General features: G+C 35.4%; 1 protein-coding gene across 3 annotated transcripts in view; it reads right to left on the bottom strand.

Annotated features, from left to right (window-relative positions):
• Window positions 1-202: 202 nt before the first annotated feature.
• FBLN2 (fibulin 2) overlaps window positions 203-19,594 on the bottom strand; it is a 152,010-nt gene continuing 132,618 nt past the window's right edge. For all 3 annotated transcript variants that reach the window (XM_087954816.1, XM_087954815.1, XM_087954817.1), the window contains exons 11-18: window positions 19,206-19,343; window positions 18,740-18,883; window positions 13,732-13,860; window positions 11,409-11,534; window positions 10,333-10,449; window positions 10,111-10,239; window positions 7,175-7,298; window positions 203-3,695 (exon numbers count right to left, since the gene is read on the bottom strand). In XM_087954816.1, the coding sequence (XP_087810942.1) occupies window positions 3,338-3,695; window positions 7,175-7,298; window positions 10,111-10,239; window positions 10,333-10,449; window positions 11,409-11,534; window positions 13,732-13,860; window positions 18,740-18,883; window positions 19,206-19,343 (1,265 nt within the window). In that variant the 3' untranslated portion in view covers window positions 203-3,337. The remainder of the gene's footprint in view (window positions 3,696-7,174; window positions 7,299-10,110; window positions 10,240-10,332; window positions 10,450-11,408; window positions 11,535-13,731; window positions 13,861-18,739; window positions 18,884-19,205; window positions 19,344-19,594) is intronic.

Raw genomic sequence — 19,594 nt, forward strand, 5'->3', positions numbered from 1 at the left:
TCACAATTAGGAAAATATTTTAAACATACCAAAGGAATTCAATCATACCAAAAATAGGTGCTATACAAATACATGAAGATGTGAGTTGTAGCTATGCTTTTAGCAAACAGCTAAAAGTTAGCTTTTACATAACCAGGTTAATGAATATTCAAAAAGAAGTTGAATCCTAGAAACTGTTTTATCTTAAAAAAACCACCAAATATTTATTTTTAACAATCACTGTTCATTTGTAAATTTCTACAAATCTTTTGATTAAGGTATCTATTAGCACATATGGGCTATAGACTTCAATCTCATTCAGTTATTTTTATAGAGTAAAGCAATATAAAAATGTAAATTTTGCATTGGGCTATTAGTATGTGATATAGTCTACATACACTGCCAAATAGCCTTCCAGTTTTGTTGGGTAATTCAAGCTAGAAAAGTAGAAAACATACCAGTCGCTCTACTTCAAGTTTATCTTAATTGGATAGTCATGCAATACAATCAGGTATTCAATACTGTAACATTTTAATATCTTGGTTTGGCATTGTTCATCTTGGATATTTCCTTGAAAAATTATAATACATCTTGTCTGAATCTAACATTCCTAGAAAATAAAGTGTCCCTTCAGGATAGAATTTAAAAACCAAGCCAAGCAAATGTTCCAATTAGCAAGCTATATTTCAGCACCGTGCATCCGTTGTTTCCTTTTGACCTGAAATTACTTCACTTTAAGTGTAGATCAACTGCCTCTCTTGGTGTTAAGTCCTTATTTAATTTTAAATTAAAGATTGTCAGTTAAGTGTGCATCACTTTCAAGGGGAAGAAAAAAATGTAATAGTGAGTGAATGACAGAGTATCCTCTATGTTATTCAGAAATAATTCCAGTTTGTGCTGAATGAGACTAATTTCCAAATAAATGGGATTTAAGTTATGGGCTCATTGTGGACCACTTCAGAGTTGTTAATCTGTGTTGAGTGCAAGTTCAGATATGGGTTTTCTATCTTGAAAAGTTGTCTAGAAGGAGATAGAGATTGCTATTTATAAGACAAGTTATGCAGACTGATACGCTTGCATACAACATGCCCCACCATGGCCTTGGGAGGAAAGCATCCTCTTGAGAGTCATAGGAAAATAGTTAAATACATGGCTATTCTTTCCTTCCAGACAGCCATGATTCCCCAGGATAGGATAATAAGGGAGAGGGGGAAAAATCCTTAAAGAGCCCAAAGGAGTGCCAAACTCTGAACTACTAGACGGCAGCATATATGACACATTCTTGTTCTCGTGTATGTGATAAGAGTCTGGTGCAGAATTGTTGGAGGGAAGGGGTTCTTTCAGGAGGAGCTAAGAGGCAAACCAGCCTCGATCCTTGGTATGCAGAAAGAGGCCAAGAGTAGACCCTTCCTAGTTATTTACAGGGCATGTCTGATAATTGTGCAGATTGTGCTTTAATCTGGCAAGAGTCTTTCTACAGGTGAGCAACAATAAAGAAATTAATCTGAGTAAATAATCACATTGGTTTTGGTTGGCTGCCTGACATTGTCTCTAACAGTCATCTGGTTGCTTGTAGCATTAGTACTATGCAATTTGAGTGGCTGAGAAAAGCATTTAAAGCTAGCCCAGTACAACCAAGGAATTAAATGCCAGGGCTCGTTTGGATTTAAAGGATGATGCCTAATGTAACTTTAGTGAGCATTCTTTCAGAAAACAAACTGCTACAACGAGCAAACCACATGGCTCCATCATGAGGCCCAGGGCCCTGGACTCTCAGCATTTGCTGAGAAGGTTCTTGGGAGCCTCCAGCTTGACATAGATGTTCAGCCTTCATGTATTTCTTGGAGCAAAGAGAGATTTATACAACAATGTTATTGCCCCCAAAAGTGTGGCAACAATTTTATACTGTTAGTCCTCGACTTACAACAGCTCATTTAGTGACTGTTCAAAGTTACAAGGACACTGAAAAAAGTGATTGATGACTGTTTTTTACATTCATGAGCATTGTGGCATCCCGATGGTCATGTGACTCTTGGCAACTGACTCATATTTGTGATGGTTGCAGTATCCCAGGTCATGTGACCGACCACCTTTTGCCATCTTCTGAAAAGCAAAGTCAATGAGGAAACCAGATTCACTTAACAAGTGCATTACTAATTTACAGTAAAATCTACAGTGATTCACTTAAAAAATATGACAAGAAAAGTCGTTAAATGAGGAAAAACTCACTCAACAAATGTCTCACTCAGCAACAGAAATTTTGAGCTCAATTATAGTTGTAAGTCGAGGACTACCTATAATGCAGGCATGAACATACCAGAAAATCCCAAGAATTTACATGAGAAGCACAGCAAATAGGAGGTCTCAAAAGTTACGTGGTAACCTTCACATCCTATGGTATTAGAGCACCAATAACCTTGGAATAAGGTGAAAAGGTAACTCTATGGAAATGTCTCACAGTGACATTTGCTCAGATATGGGAAAAGTAAATATTGATTATGTAAATACTATATGGGGGGGGTGGTTTTCAGATGAATTAACTGCGAGGCCTATATGCATATTAAGTTTGGTCAGACTTATTCCTGGTCACTTATTTGTTCCTCTGCACTGCAGCCATAATTTCCAACTTAAACAAAAGAGGCAGCAGCTTTAGAAACTGGGTGGTCATATCAATGAAGGGGGAACACATAGACTGATCAATATCTGATGTGTTACAGGAGGACGGAGGGATGAAAACAGAATTTGACTGGCATAGCAAGTTCTCATATTATGGGCATCTTCAGCAAAGGAAGATTTTTGTCTTTTTAAAATGATATTGTGTAATTGTCAGTAAATGAACAAAAAAATCACTGTCTGATATGCAATTTCTTTCCTTTTTTAGTTGTTTTAAAGACTGGGAATTGGCCTTCTGCTCTGTCATGAACTAAACTGAATTGCACTTAAGCATCTTTCAAGTGCAATTTATTTTAATGGCTACATATTTATTTTCCCTTTGAAATCCATCTTATCTGAACTATTTAAGTTTGGCTAGATCATGCCCCCAACCTTGGTAACTAATTCTGAGGTTGTCATTGGTGCAATATCAAAATAACTTTCTTTTAAAAGGACAGCATAACTACTGTACATATTTGCGTCAAAGCTCAAGAGCCTTATTTTGCTCAGAGTTATTCAGAGTTAAAAGAGAAACAGGTGAATACATTTTAAGTTAATTTTACAAAAACAAAGATACTTTAGGAGCTAGAAAAAATACGAGAGGCTATATTTTACTATCAGTTTTTTCTCTATTACCACAAGCTTTGGCAGGAAAGATTTTTTAAAAAAAATAGCACCAGTGAGCTTCAACAATAATACATCCATCTTAGTATGCATGAGATGTAATGAAGATATAAATTTTGGCCAGGAAGGTTGTGTAGGTTCCTTGACGCCAAAGCTTCATTTCAACATCTAGCAAGAAGTCTTTGGGTTCCCTCACTTGCCTCTGAAGATAGACTATACCAGTATAGGAATTAAGCTTTCGGGTATTGAAGTAGTTTTCTTCATTTCCTTTGTTGATTGTAAGGATTATGTTGTCTCCAGCATAAGCAGGCGAGGGACCAATTCGGAAAATATGAGCTGGAACAACAATGTTTGTTTGGAAATTAAGCTGATAATAAGTAATGCGGAGTGGAGTGTTTTGGCAATCCAAATAGTTGAAGCAGTTGATACGTTCACATCTCCTGAGAGAAGAGAAATAGGAAATATTTAGCACGTCAGTAACTGGGATTTTGAAGGCGAGCTCTTGGACAGCATATTAAGCAATACATAGCACAGTTGAATATTACTGATTGTACAATTAGCAGCTGCTTGCTCTTCTTATATAACCCTCACCATGTCAATGCAACTATCAAGCCAAGTATCAAAAGGTCATGAACCTGAAAACCTCTCCTGGAAACTGCAATGAATGTAAAGGAATGCTTAGAAAATTACTCTGCACAAGTTTGCCTGGAAATGAATGGTGAGATTCATCCACTTATAATATTCTGATCAGGCCACACTTACAAAGTTAGCATCTTTCCAACTTATGAAAGTTACTGTGATGGTTCCTTCATGGAACTCTGTTGTGCATGTAAAGTAAGCATTTATGTATGCATATCAGCATGGTGTTTTATTAATTGCACAGCAATCTGACGTGCAAAACTTCCATTATGCAACTTCCATTGTTTCTGGAATGGTTACATGGCTGAACACACTGTATCAAATGAAAGTGTCAGAGTAAGATACCAGTTTATGCTATATACAATTTTTTAAAGTATAGGAGAACATATTGTGTGCCAGCTATGATCTTTCCTGGATCAGTTACCTTGTATTACTGGATTATCACAATGCATTCTACACGACACTCTTTTGAAGACAAACCCTAAATTTCAGCTGATGAAACCTGAAGCATTCTGGGTATTTATGGGTTCATAACTATGGTGAGAGCTGCACTGATTAAGAGTTAGCCTTAGTTGCAATTCGACTTGCTGGTTGTCACCATTAAAGCTCTCTATAGTTCAGGGCTTAGATATTGTCATGACCGCTTTCCCTAAGTTGAAACTGCCTAGTCAATAGTCAACAACAGGAAAAGAGGGTTTGCTGAAGATCTTATCACTGAGAAAATGTCATATTTATGACATTCTGGCTTGAGCTGTCTCAATGATGGACCCCTCCTTGGGTATACCTTAGACCTAGATATTTAGACCCTTGTCACTACATTCCCAGAGCTGTAATACAGCTCTTCAGAAAGGCATTTAGGAATAAATAACATAATACAAACAGTAGCACATGGACCTGAATTGACATAATTGTAAGAAATGTTCTTTGTTTTTAAGATGCTGATATTAATTCAGTAAGCCAGTCTGATTCTGGAAATGGACAGCATATATGTTATAGTAAATAATTTAACTGTAAATACTAATAAATAATTAGTACTGATCCCATTGAACCTAGAATTTATTAAAGTGCTGTACTGATAGCAGGTTTTGCAAATAATGCAATAATAAATTGCAAATAATTGCATGAGTATTGGTCTTTATGGTTTGGCCTGGGCCATTATTTGCACCTTCTCTACCTTATTACCACACATCTTTGCAAACCTAAGAGATCTCCACTGAGGTTTCTTCATTTCTATGGGGATCAGTGGTACATTCTTAAAGCCAGGTACTTATATCCTGTTTAAATTATATGGCTCTCATAAGCTAAAGTCATTGAATAGTTGTTTTTAGTTTATAATTTGTGTAAATTTTCTTTTTCTACTATTTTATAAATTGAATCCATTTACTTTCCTAGGCTAGGATAACCTCTGGCATACAAGAGATATTCCAAAAACTGTGCTTATCTGGTAAAGATTTGTCTAACAATAGCATTTTTTTAAAAAAAATTCATTAATTGGAAATAAAGTGAAGCTTTCTTAAGATGTAACAAACAGTGGCTTTCTGACCCCACTGAGGAATTAGATCTGTTTATCTTTATAGATTATATCTAATTTTCTAAATGTTTTCTAAATGTTTATTTATTCAATTTATATAGCCATCCATCTCAGCTTACAATAAACAGATCAAATATGTAATATAAAAACAAAAACACATAGCAACATAATATAAAAATAACTATCAGCAAAGCCAAGGGATGGGCTTGATCACATACTCAGGGCCACAAAACCAAGTTTTCAGATCCTTAAAAGGGCCAGCAAGGTTGGCACTAGTCTAATCTCAGACAGACTTATTTTCCAATGGGCAGGAACCTTAGTTTTTGCCTCCTTCAAAACAGTCAAAAAATCCATTATATTTCCATCACAATTCTGAATGGCTCATTCAGATGTGTGGAGACAAATGATGGTCCTTTTTTAAAAAGCTGTAGATCTCTATCAGATGAACTATGCCTGAAAATCCCAACTACTGTGCCTTACTTGCACATAATTCTGGATGATGGATTTCTCTATACTCGGAATACATGGTTTCTACCAAAAAATAATTTTCTCCATTAAAAATCAATAGGCTTGCAGTCCCTCCTTCTTTGCTCCTTTTGACTTTGGACCCTCTTTGCTCAGCCTGCTCCCATCACTAGTACCGGATACTGTCAAGAAGGACATTTGTTTTTGCTCTCTAGCCCTAAATCTTGCCTTTTCCAGATGTGCCGTTTATACTCTTCCTGTTCCTTAAGGTCATAGTATATCAAAGATATTCTCCCATTGGTTATTTGATAACTTTCTGATTTAAAAAATGGATTACCCAGTGTCTCCTTAATGTCATTTTCTAGTTTCTCATTTTCTGTAGGATGATGTTCTCTCTCATTAACTGAGGCCTCCTTTAGGAGTAATATAAGAGCCATAGATCATTTATTGTGAATACCATGCCATTTGTTTTTCAAACTTTTATTTAATGGGAAGGTGTCTTGGATCCTCATTCATTTTTAGTCATCTGGGGATAAAATTACCATCACATTTTGTCCCTTAGAGCACCTGCATGGCTTTTAAAGTCATAGCTCTTACAGCACCTTTTTTTAAAAAAATCACCATGAAATTCAACTATCAAAAATGGTTAAGACTATCAAAAAAGAAAAGAAAAGAAAAGAAAAAGAAAAAGAAAACCATGGCCAAAAGAGCTGTGGCCTGTTCATCAGAATAACGAAATGTATCTAGTTCAATTTTAGCTAAATATTATACGACATACAAATGTAATGATCTAACTGCATACAGGCTTCTAGAAAATTTGATGGTAGTATTTATCACATTTTTATTGCTGAAGTTTGGTTTGGAAAGGCAAGAATATGGGATGAGAGTGGGGAGTACATTTACATGAGAAAATGGAGTAAGTGTAAATGAGGATGGTGTGTACATGTATCCATGTAAGTAAAATGTATATTTGATTTTGAGAATGTCTACCATGAGTTCTTTTCCAGTGAAATTAGAGCTACCCATTTCAGTTTATGGTCACATTTACTCTGAACTGTAGAATCAATGGTACATTGTTCCCCAAATGCTTTGCCTGAAGCTATTTGTAGCAGGCTTATCTTTAAAAATTAAATAACATGTTGGTATTAATGGATTAGATCTTTGAAAAAAGCACAACAAATAGAAGTGCAACAAACACTCTATATCCAGCTGAGTAATTATTAAGAGTGTTAACGTAATTAGCTGCCATGTAAGAGGAGTTTGAAGGGTAATTATTAGACTTACATGTCCGACACTTTTCTGTAGTTCGGTGGACACTCAATTAAAAGGCATCGGAAATTGCCTTGAATATTATAGCAAGATTCTGCTGAAGAACAGTTGTGGGTTCCCATTGCACATTCATCAATATCTGAGGATGAAGCACACACAAAAATTGCAATTCAGTAGCATCCTTCTTCCACAAGTGAACAAATCATACCAACTCCACTGGGTTACATATAGGAAAATAAATCATAATGACTCATTTCTATTAATAAAAAGAAAGAATGCCACACCATGTTAAAGGTTTCAGTTAAATTAGTTAAACAGATTGTAAGTTATGGATTCATTTTATAAACTGCTTAAGCAAGAATGTAGGGACCTTTTCTGAATTACCTTAGTATCAGTATTTGGTAATTAAAAGCATTTATTTATTAAGTTAAATAAATAAATCCGACCACCCCAAGCCAGTACTTTTTCCACAGACAAAGGTTGTACTCCTATCACCTCTGGGATAATCGTGAATCATAAGTATAGTTAAATTTCCCTGTCCAAAGTCAAAGAAATAGCCAGGGTGGGAAATTTGAGATAGAATTTCTTTTCTCTGTTGGTGAAGATGTCCTAGAAAGTCTAAGGAGATGTATGGGTTAGATTGGGCACTCCTATTTTGACTGAACCAAAAGCCATTCCTCACACCCTCTGATAAATTCTGTTATTTTTCACTGAATACATGGAATTTCACTGAATAAAATGAAAAAGAAACAGGTAAGGAAAAAAGGCACCTTCACACCTGACCCAATCCTTCCTAAGCACTTTGTAGTCATCTATGATATGGTCTTCACTACAGCCAACCCCAGTTGATTGAGAAAAAACAAGACAAATCAATACCCCTTATTCTAGCTGAATAAAGGTAAAGGTTCCCCTCGCACATATGTGCTAGTTGTTTCCAGGTCTAGGGGGCGGTGCTCATCTCCATTACAAAGACAAAGAACCAGCGCTGTCCGAAGACGTCTCCGTAGTCATGTGGCCGGCATGAATAAACTCCAAAGGTGATGGAATCTGTTAGCTTCCCACCAAAGTGGTCCCTATTTTTCTACTTGCATTTTTACATGCTTTCGAACTGCTAGGTTGGCAAAAGCTGAGACAAGTAATGAGAGCTCACTCCGTTATGTGATGCTAGGGATTCGAACTGCTGAACTGCTGACCTTTCTGATCGACAAGCTCGGCGTCTTAGCCACTGAGTGAATTTTTTTTAAAAAATAGTGCCCAGATCTCTAAATTTCTACAACTCCAGGAGTAGTAAATGTTCCCTCATTTCACACAGAAAGAGAGAAAATGAACATCACACCCATACAAACCCATTTCAGAACATCTAGTATGCATTTGTTGGATAACTCCAGAACCTCTGAGTAGCGGAAAATTTTGGTAGCTGTCAAGAGGATGTATATAAATTCCCATTGAAAGCCTAGTATCATTCTTTTGCAACCAGGAGCTCTTCCCCAAAGATGCATTCATAGATGTAAGTTGTTGTGGAAGACCTCTATGGTTTGGATGGAGAAGAAGGGCTTGCCTGAGCCCTGATCGTGTAAGTGGGATAAAGTAAAGAGTTCAGGATATGTTGCTTACACTTAAGCTGAAAATATTAAACTGAACAGGTATTTTAAAGCAGGAATTATGAAACCATTGCAAAGTTTACTAAAGAGAATAAGTCTGGATAAACTAGTAAATATATCTGTGACATCTTCTGGAGTGCAGGTGGGGTAAGGCAGGATAAGGCAAAAAGTAAAACTTCCAATTCCTGCAGAGCACAAGCATCACAAATCATAACTTGCAAATTGTAGTTTGAACTGTTCAGCACTATAGCCAGAAGAGTTATCTCAATTTTCAAAAGGGGATGAAAATATACAATCACATGGGACATGGTATTCCTGCAGAAGTAATACCAAAGCTCTGGGTGGAAGCATACAGAAGCAGGCGGACACAAATCACTTTCCATTTCTGCCTGCAATCTGCAGGACTTTTTAATTACATGACTGAATAGGATTGCTTTTAAGGATAACCCTAAATATAGTTTGATTTCCCCATTTCTGAATCTCCAACTGCTGTGGAGGCATGTTGATATTGATAAAGTAGCTGCAGAATACTTGTTGCATATATACTTCTCTACATAGTTGGGAGGCTCACAGATTTTGTTTTAAGACCAGCATTTCATCAATTCAAGTTATATCATTGTGTTTGAGGGAAACAATAATTTATTTCTACCTAGGATACTTAAGGTAAGAATGAAAATCTTGCAAGAAAATCTTTCAAGAGCAAGATAACGAAATAGCCATTTGTTGATTTGTGATGGCTGCAAAAGACAAGGAAGAAAATCCTGGCTTAACTCTTTAGCCATTTTAAAAATAATCTCAAATGTCTAGACAGCATTCAGAGGTTTGCCACTAAAATAAATGCTAACAGACAATCTACAAGCAAAGTATTGCAGAGAAATCTGCCAGTTTTTACAGAGGAGACACTCTCCTAAATCAACGTCACTCTTGCAAGGAGTGTGGCTTGTTTAAAGCCATAAGAAAAGAAATTAAATGGAAGTAAGAAAAACGACTCCATTGCTGAACAATTTTATGTGTACATTTTTAAATCTCTGCATTAACTTCTACATGTATTTTTGTGCACAATTTCTAATACATACACTTTTGTGATGCTATAGAAGATTCCCTAAAATTGTATTTCAACATTTTTCACCTATTATATGTATTTTTAAATAAGTGATTTTCCCCAATACTTTGTTTGAGTATGCAAGGTTCGTTGGCACATACTTTCCTACTTTATGTTTAGCTTTCTATCCTTTATTGCATTTTTTTTTAAAAAAAAGATTTTATTCACATACAGCGATGGTAAATGAAAATTAGGTCAATTCGTCATGACCTAATGGCAAGAAACAATTTTCTCTCTCTCATTTTTACCTCGACAAGTCCTTCCATTGGCAGCCATAGTATATCCTTGATCGGGGCAAGCACACTGATAACTCCCAGGCACATTGAGACAGCGGAAAGTGCACAGGATGCCTGCACTTTGGGCACACTCATCAATATCTGGAATTGGTACATTAGCAAACATGTGAGGGCAATGGTTTTATTCTCCCAAGAAATGTACACTAGTGCTTCAATGGAACAAATGAGATGTACCTTTACAAGAATGGCTGTCTTCTGCTAATTGGTAGCCTTGCCTGCAGTAACACTGATAGGAACCATAAATATTAGCACATTCTTGATTGCATGGATTATTGTCACATTCATTGACATCTGTGTTGAAAAATGAGTATCAAAGTGATGTTAAAATCAGTTACTGCCACATATCTGTCATTGAAGACAAAGTAGAAAAAGCCCTTAACTAAATGAATTGCTTTTTTAAAAAAAGAACATGGAGCATCTTTAAGCCTGAAAAGATGACAGACGGTGGTTTATACATGCAGGAAATATATTTGATTAAAATACTAAATTATTAAATTGAGATAATATTAATAAGCATTTGAAAGTCATAGATGATTACTTTAACTATAACTTAGATGTAGGATGTATCATTTATGGTATCTCTAGGTCTATAGAAAGTTGTATCACATAATCCAGAAATAGATGGAGCCAGGATGTTTTCAGGAAGTTTAAGTTTCACTGAAAGTCTTAAACTTTTCATATAAACTTATGCAAAGTCCAGATAATTCTCACCTAATGGCTGTCAAGTCTAGTGTCTATTTAAAGCTACTTGCACTTTGTCTACGAGTAAATAGGTCAGCAGGTGATGCTGTCAATATGGCATTACCTTACAGGAGGAAGAGGCTCTAGGACCCAAAGAGATGCTAACAGTGTGCACACAGACCTGGCCCACTCTTTCTCCACCTTTGACTTAACAGTTATAACATCATTCATTTTTATCATGCTATTATCATTGTAATGTGGTTCAGAACAATAAACTTGTAATGCAAGTTAAATTAGACTCTAGTTATTCCTTTTCAGTGAAATACAAATACATGAAAAAGGGGCCCAATGGCAGTTAAGGCAGGGTTTCATTTTTATGTTATACTAGATAAAGCACATTGGAAAAATGGGATGCTAATTGTGACAAGTAAAGAATAGAATAATATAAAAGAAAGCACAAGGATTTCAAAACCTGCATTTAGAAATGTGTTGTTTTCGGCAAGACATTTCTCACGGTGCTGACTTTTTTTTTTTGTTTTTTTTTTGGAGATAGATTCATCTACAAATACCTTCACAATGTTTCCCGTCATAAGCCAAGCGAAATCCAGAAGAACATGAGCAATGATAGGATCCAGGAGTGTTTTCACACGAATGCTGGCAGAGTCGGCCTGGATAATTCCAGCATTCATTTATGTCTATTGCAAAACAAAATCAAAACTGATAATCATAAAATACACTTGGGAAATTGTGAGGCAGAAAAAAGGGCAAAGGTGTTAGAGGAAGATTTGTGTAATTGTTTCCATCTTGGATGTTTACATTTTCTTAGTTTATTTGCTTATCGGTATAATGAAACAAAGAAGCATAGAAAAATGCAGCTACCACCTTATCCAATAAACCAGCACTTCATTTTTTGCAAAAGTTTCTACATTTATATTCTAAGTTTTTGACTTACCAAATCACTTATAGCACAGAGAATGGTTTTGAAAGCCTCCAGAATATGAAGTAATACCAATGGATGTGTCCCACTAGATAGGACCAGACCAAGAAATGAATTGCACAGGAAGGTTAAAATCACTTTCATGCAAGTCTGATGACTCCTTTTCCTACTTATACTTCAGTGAATTAAATTAGGAACGTGTCTATTTGAGTTGCTTCTCAATATTATCTGACTGTTCTGGACTTAAGGTAAGTTTTAAGTCTTGTTGCTTTGGCAATGGAGCTTGCATACCTCTGTCAGTGTCATATTCTTTTTTTCTCTATAATTAGATAATTTTAGACTGACAGTTCATGAATTTTATTTTTTTTGGTAAGCAAGGTAATTCATTAGCTAAAGTTAGGGACACAACCTCCTTTTTCAACTGTCAATCTCCTATAATTTCTATCCCGTCAAAGCCCTGTCCCATGCCCCAGCAATGTCAATCTACTTGTACGACTATTAGAAGACATTCTTTGGCTCAGCATCCTGAAGCTATATAAGCTCCAAGCCCTCTCTGTTTTTGTTTCTTCCAGATTCTAAGCCCCATAACCTTTAAATCTGTTTGTTCCAAATCAGCATTGTTAAGATTCCATTCATGTACATTTTCCCAATCATGACAAGTGTGAATCAATCACTTCTCTTATATATTCTGCTTCAGCTGAAATCATTTAGAATCCAGAGCATATCTAACCTGGAGTAGAAACAGACTAGGAGGGGAGATAATCATTATAGTGGTCTAGAGGTTTACAAGCAATTCTGTAAAGTAAGAGTGTTCTACCCTCCCTTTTCTCCCCTCTTCTAATTTTCTGAAATTGGAATCTCAAAGGAGCACAAACTGGCTGATTGTTTCTGAGATTGCCTCTTTCATTTACTTATTAATATCATTCAGAAGTTCTTTTCGCAAGGTATAATCTATAACGTGCATTGTGTATAGGAATTTGCAAAGGTCAAAATCTTCAAGCACATCTCCATGGTCATCTCTTTCAAAACTCATTTCGACTTCAATGCTACCTTGGGGAAGAAAGCTGGGGAAGGGAAGAAATGTTCATACCATTCTTTCTAATTCCAGGCAACCTTCCAAGCTAAGCTTAAACAATTATGCTGTGTGAGTGTGTGTGAGTGTACACAAAGATTTGCAACAATCTGCCATTCATTTATATCTAATTAAATTAAATGACTTGACTCATGTGTCATAAGGAGACTACAGCACCTACTTGCAACGACTGGGTTATAGCATCCACTCAGAAATTGAATAGCTGGTAGATTGTTACCTAGCATCAGAGGTGCTATTCAGCAGGTTCTGACCAGTTCTGGAGAACCGGTAGCAGAAATTTTGAATAGTTCGGAGAACCACCTCTGACTGGCCCCACTCCCATCTATTCTCTGCCTCCTGAATTCCAGCTGATCGGCTGGGTCTTCTTTTGTTGCCCTGCACAGGAGAATGGAGCTGGAAAGCTGGTTAGTGGTGTGGGGAGAGAATGGGGATTTTACAGTGTTCTTCCCCTGCCATGCCCACCAAGCCACACCATGCCCACCAAGCCATGCCCACAAAACCGGTAGTAAAATTTTTTGAATCCCCCACCATTGCCCGGCATCCATATCACTCAGGACCTATTTTCTTTGGAAGTGTGAACATACTTAGTAAAACAGAGATGGAGCCTTTTTTTTAGCTCATCAATAAGTACTGGCTTAGGTTCATTTCAATCAATTGCTATACTAGAAATAAAACTGGAGCATGCAATTATCAAACAGACAAATTAGTCCATGTGCATGAAGGGTACTTCAGAAGCAATTGTGCTATCTTATTTGAGCTTTAGTAGAATTAATACTTATGCTGAAATCAATAGCGTATAAAATCGGACCACAGGTCCATATTTCAACAATCAGCAATACCAATTCCCCTGTGTCATACTTACCAATGCAAGTTCTGCTGAATGAATCATACTGATATCCCATCTTGCAATCACAGCGGTAGGCTCCAGGTAGATTGTGACAAATCTGTCCTTCTCCACAGCGGTGTGTGGCAGACTGACATTCATCAACATCTACAGAAGCAAAAAGTAGCAATTACTCTAACCACCATGAGCCAGTTGATGACCACTCTCCTTTTGTATCACAATTTTCAGCAAATGTGTGGAATGAAGGTGCTTGCAGCCTGAGCATGCAGCAGGAGCAGAAGTGGGTTAATTTTTCCCAGAAACTGCAGGTAGAATGATTAGTGATTACAATTCCCTTTGCCAAAGCTGGCCTCCTGCAGCTCTGGGGTTCTTACAGACAAACCCTATAATTTAAAATAAAATAGAAATTCAAGTTGCAAAGCCTTGGGGAGCACTCTATTTTGGGTCCAAACGAACATTAGCTTCCTTTTAATTTTATTTCTTTAGGTATATTGAATATAGAAACTGCTACATTCATATCTTTAATCCTCCTATGTTGTTTGGAATGTCCTGAATTATTATGTCCTGGGCATAGGCAAGAAGCAAGGGATGGAAAGTAATCAAGGAGAGAACCAACCTAGAACTAAGAAAAATTTCCTGACAGTTGGAACAACTAATTAGTGGATGTTGTAGGTCCTCTAATACTGGAAGTTTTTAAGAAGAGGCTGAACAACCATTTGTCTGAAATGGTATAGAGGTTCCTCCTTGAGCTGGGAGTTGGACTAAAAGACCTCAAATGCCCCTTCAAACTCTGTTGTTCTATTATTCTGTTCTGTTATTAAACTAGCATTTTCAGATAATAGGAAACAAGTTCAGATATGTAAAATGAAAAAGGCAGAGTTAGATTTCATTACAAATTGAAATCTTTCCTTGATCTCTTTCCATACCAATTAAGCAATTTGTCATATACTCTGAGGACTGATAATACTTTTCATCCATTCACATGTGCCCAACAAATGCTTTACATTTTAAAAATTAATTTATTGTTTGTTTGTTTATTTGGTCTTTCATTTAAGAACTAAAGATAAGGTATATAGCACTTCCTTCTCCTGTTTTTACTGCAATAGCAACCATATGAAATAAATTGAACTGGAAAAGACAGAGCTAATTCTACTCAGTAGATTTCCATGGGTAAAGTATATTTGAATTCATATGACCTCCATTCTAGTCTAATATCTTAATCACTAAATAATATTGGCTCTCAGTACAGGTGTTAGCATCACACTAGGCTGTAGCATATAATATCGTGAGCATGGATAACAATTGCTTAATTTTTATAACCTTTGGGATCCTTGGATTTACTTGTAGACAACTTTATTTGGAGATAAAGAAATTATATCAGAATTTCAAATACCATTTCTATAGCCAATATTATAAATAAATGACATATATATCTACAGTACTATACATTTACAAAACCTGAGTTTGGTTAGAAAGATGCTATTTTAATTTATTTTTAATCACTTGTTTTAAATAGCCTAGCAATATATAATGAATCAAAAGATGATTTTTCAAATTAAAGCATCATCTCTTTGCATCTCTGTTCACTTTACAGCAAGCATTAGAATGTTAATTTTAATAATGATTTAAATCTGCCAATTAACAACACAAATTGTTTTTAATTCATTTGTTCAACTCTTTGAGTAGTTTTCTTGGAAATTGTGCATTCCAATCACTTCTTCTTTTAATTACTTTCAGTACATTATTCTGTCAAAAGAGCATCCCATTTCATGACAGTTACAGTGTTTTCCAGCTAAATGTTGGAAGAAACTGCTGCTAACCACTCTATTGCATTGAAAAAGAATAAATTTGTTGAGAATTCTCTAAGCAAAAAGAAGCAACCACAATGACTCCATTCTTCTGCATAGCCTGTCCCAATGATCTATTTCTAGAACCATAAGTTTATCCAATCTAAATTTAATTATCCATTGTATTATTTCTTGCAAAAGAAAAAAGAAAATTAGAACCACAATGAGTTTTTATTTGGTTGCTTATGCTTTCACTCTATTAACACAGACATGCACACACACACACAAAAGCAATAGTGTTTAAAGTCTAAGCATAGGAGTATACTTACAAGGGCAGAAGTACAATGTTTTCATTACTAATATTACAATGAAGTTTGAAGTTTCTAGATACAACAAAGCTCTAATTTCTATCATTTCAAAAGTTTCTAAAGAAGTCTTATTAGTGCTAACCAAGTTAGGTAGTTGATAGGATAAATGAGCAAGATGAAGAATTTGACACCAACACCAGCATTCCACTACTTTAGTACAGCAGATATATTTTTCAAAGCACTGTTCTGTTCCTAGATTGGTTAATGATAGTTGGCCAAGCTGTTCTTAATTTCCTTCTAAGTCAAGATTCTCCCCAAATAACACATTCTTATTACTCAACTGAACTGCTATTAAAAACCTGACATAAACCATTGAAGAAATCTATATGATTATTTCACATACAAATTATGTCATATACTTTTTCTATTGCGTTACATCACCATCACTACTGCCTAGTCAATATTCATTGATGGATTTAACAGAATACCAAACAGCTTTGATTCATACAGTCAAGTTACTGAGATTACATTTGAATTTGAACCCTCAGCAACTTCCAGCATTGAAGCAGCCACAGTTTTGTCAAATTTCAATCCCATGGAAGCCATGGCTTCTGGATTTTGGATGCATTCTTTAAACTAATCCATTTGGGCAAAAAATGTTCCCTACTTTATGATAGATAATTCCATCCAGTTCAGGGTTCCAGACAATCAAATAGGCACGAGAGGTTTAGGATCAGATTAATTTGACTAATGTTGTTGTAAAGCTGAGACCTTTGTAGGTTGAGATAGTGTAAAGAAGCACCTTCTTTTCTCTAGCCTAAATATAACTTAATCTGTTAGATAAACCTGCTTTTCATAGATATAAAGAATGAATCTTTACTTTTTCTAAGTCCTGCATAATTTTATTTCTATTAGACAGTTTTTCCAGTTTCTTGATTATTTTCATTTCTTGGAGTTGGTCATTTAAAGCAGGGTGGAGAGACGGAATGAATATGTAAGAGATTGTATGATCCAATGGGCAAAGAAGTTTGGTTAAAGTATAATGATTGGCCAATGGGAAAAGTTGTACTTTAATGGATTGAAATTCAGATTGAATTATAATTTGAAAGAAAACTTCTGTAAGATGATGTATCATTGGTATTTAAAAGCAAAAATGCGTAAGGAAGTTTCAAATGTATGTTAGAAATGATCTAGAAAAAGGGTAGTTTTTAATAATCTCTGATGGACTTGAAATATAGCCAAGAACTACTAAGATCAAATTTCTACTTTATTTCAGCAGATCCTTAAGATAAATGAAAAACTGAAAGCGAAAGTTTTCCTTTTAGGTTTGATGGATAAAGAATTTGAAAGAAAATCTGGAACATTATTACTATATAAGTTGACAACAGTCAGAATTTTATGTGCACCGATGGAAAGATACACTAGTTCCCGCAATGGAAAAATGGATGGTAAAGTTGACAAGAGTTTATAGAAAGGGCTTAAATTGTGAAATGTAAAGCAAAAGGTTGGTATTGTATTATTTCTGTTGCACCAAAGACAGAAGTCATTATTTTTTCTCTCTTTTTTTTCTTTTCTTCTGTACTTTTATCTTACAATAAAAATTTTAAAAATGCAAAAAAAAAAAAAAAAAAGGAGGAGAGAAGATGTGATGACCAGAGTAATACAGACTGTTCCAAATGTGGATATGGAATTGAGCTGAAGAAAGGAGTTTCAATACTGTAGTTGTTACTACTCCATTGGATGAATATGGTGAAAAAACAAATCCAAAATGGGAAATGATTTGCACCTTATTAATAGTTTTATTTAAGTGTGTGGTGTGTCCATATTTGAAAGATTGTGTAAAGTTCTGTCTCAGACAGTATCTCCAGAAAGATATTGAAGCACTAGAGTAGGGCTGTCAAACTCACAGCCCACGGGCCGAATGCGTCACATGCTAGCCACACCCACACCATGGTTTAGCAAAGGGGAAAGTCATGATACAGCACATCATGATATTGCAAGTTTGTCAGCTCTGTACTAGAAAATTGCAGAATGATCTAAGGAAACAGACTAATGAGGAAAGATTTAATGTTTGGGATGTACCTACAAATACACATAGATAATTTTTTGTCCCAGTGTACTTCACTGTAAAATGAATTGCACCAAATCTTGTTTTCATGCTAATGTCTCCTATCATTGTTTGAAAAGATTGTTTTGAAACACACCATATTCAAAGTTTATCTCTCATTATTCATATATGATTTGGAGTCCATGTTCCTGAGTGACCTTATTATTTATATTTATCCTTTAAAAAAAACCTATTATTTTATTCCCATTCTCTGTGTTGTATAATAAAACTTACTGATCCATAAAAGGGCATTTCTCATGATCCAGTGCATGCCTGAGTTATGCTTGCTTCAGTTTTTAGAAATCACAAGGAACAGAAGAAGCATAAATCACTAAAACGTCACATACATGTATGTGTCTTATATTAATTCATAGAAATAATTATTTTAGATTTTAGTTCCCTTGTTGGCATTAACAAGGACAAGAGTAATTATTTTAGCAAACACTAGTATAAATGTCAACATTTCCTGATGAATAACACTGCCTAGTGAAAAGCAACAGCAATCAGTAACACTGTTCACTGCCAAGCATTTGGCAGACTTGTCTTTCTCACCTGTTGAAGTCTATTTTAAGATTTAGCAGGTAGGCAATGCATATAACTCAATTTCTTTTGGATGGCAACTAAGACCTTCCATTATAAGCCAAAGAACATTGAATGTATCTCTACCAGCACCACAAAGATTTGCAACAGATGCTTTTATGTATGCATTGGAATTCAAAACATGCATGTTTACAGAAATGTATCAAAACTCTTTGAAAATGAGATTAAAGAGAGACAGTGAATCTAACCGTACCTATAGCTGGGTTTTTTAATCTGACTCTTACCAACACATCTGGTTCCATCTTCACTTGAATGATATCCCCTGCTGCATATTAAGAGGTTCTTCTGACAAGTGTAAGACCCAACAGTATTGATGCAATTGAATCCAGCCTTACATGGCTCAGGAAGTGATGTACATTCATTAATGTCTGTGGAATAAATATTAATATATTGCTATCAGTCTTTAACTTAATCAGCAACCCATCTTCCAGCTGTTCTTTGTTTCCTGTTCATTGGCCTTGATTTATTGTGCAATAAATTCCAGATCAATAGAGTTTTAGTTACCCATAGTTAAAATTGTAATATTTCAAAAATCTTAATATTTACTTCTTATTTTATTGTATTTTAAAAGGGAATTAATTTGAGAGTGGGAAAACAGTATAACATTAAAGATGACTGAATGTAATGAAATGTACCGCAGGTGATAGAATAGCATCTGGAACTCATTAATTGAGGAATAGAAATACTCACCGACACAGTTTCCCTCCGGATCTTGTAAAAATCCTTCCATGCATCGTTGCTTTGATTCACAGTAAAACGATCCTTTTGTATTTTGACATGCAAAGTTTATCTTGCAGCTGTGAGTTCCTCTTTCACATTCATCAATATCTTTTGTAAAAAAGAAAGAAAGAAACAATTTAGCTACACCATTTCTAAAACTCTTGTGGCATCTTTTGTTTCATGTACATGTGTAAGTTTATAAAGAGCAATGCTACAATGCAAGATGCTGTTAATATCTAATAGTAAATGTAAAATACTTTAAGGCAGCAATCATTCGTTTTCTTGCCTGACTCCATTTGGAAAGAATATTTGCCCTACTGACATGTAAAAACCCTGGAAAATTATATGCAATCCACTTA

Source organism: Notechis scutatus, chromosome 2 (genome assembly GCF_049901735.1).
Source record: "Notechis scutatus isolate UNSWTSFEM ecotype Mainland chromosome 2, rNotScu1.2, whole genome shotgun sequence".
Classification (NCBI taxonomy): Eukaryota; Metazoa; Chordata; class Lepidosauria; order Squamata; family Elapidae; genus Notechis; species Notechis scutatus.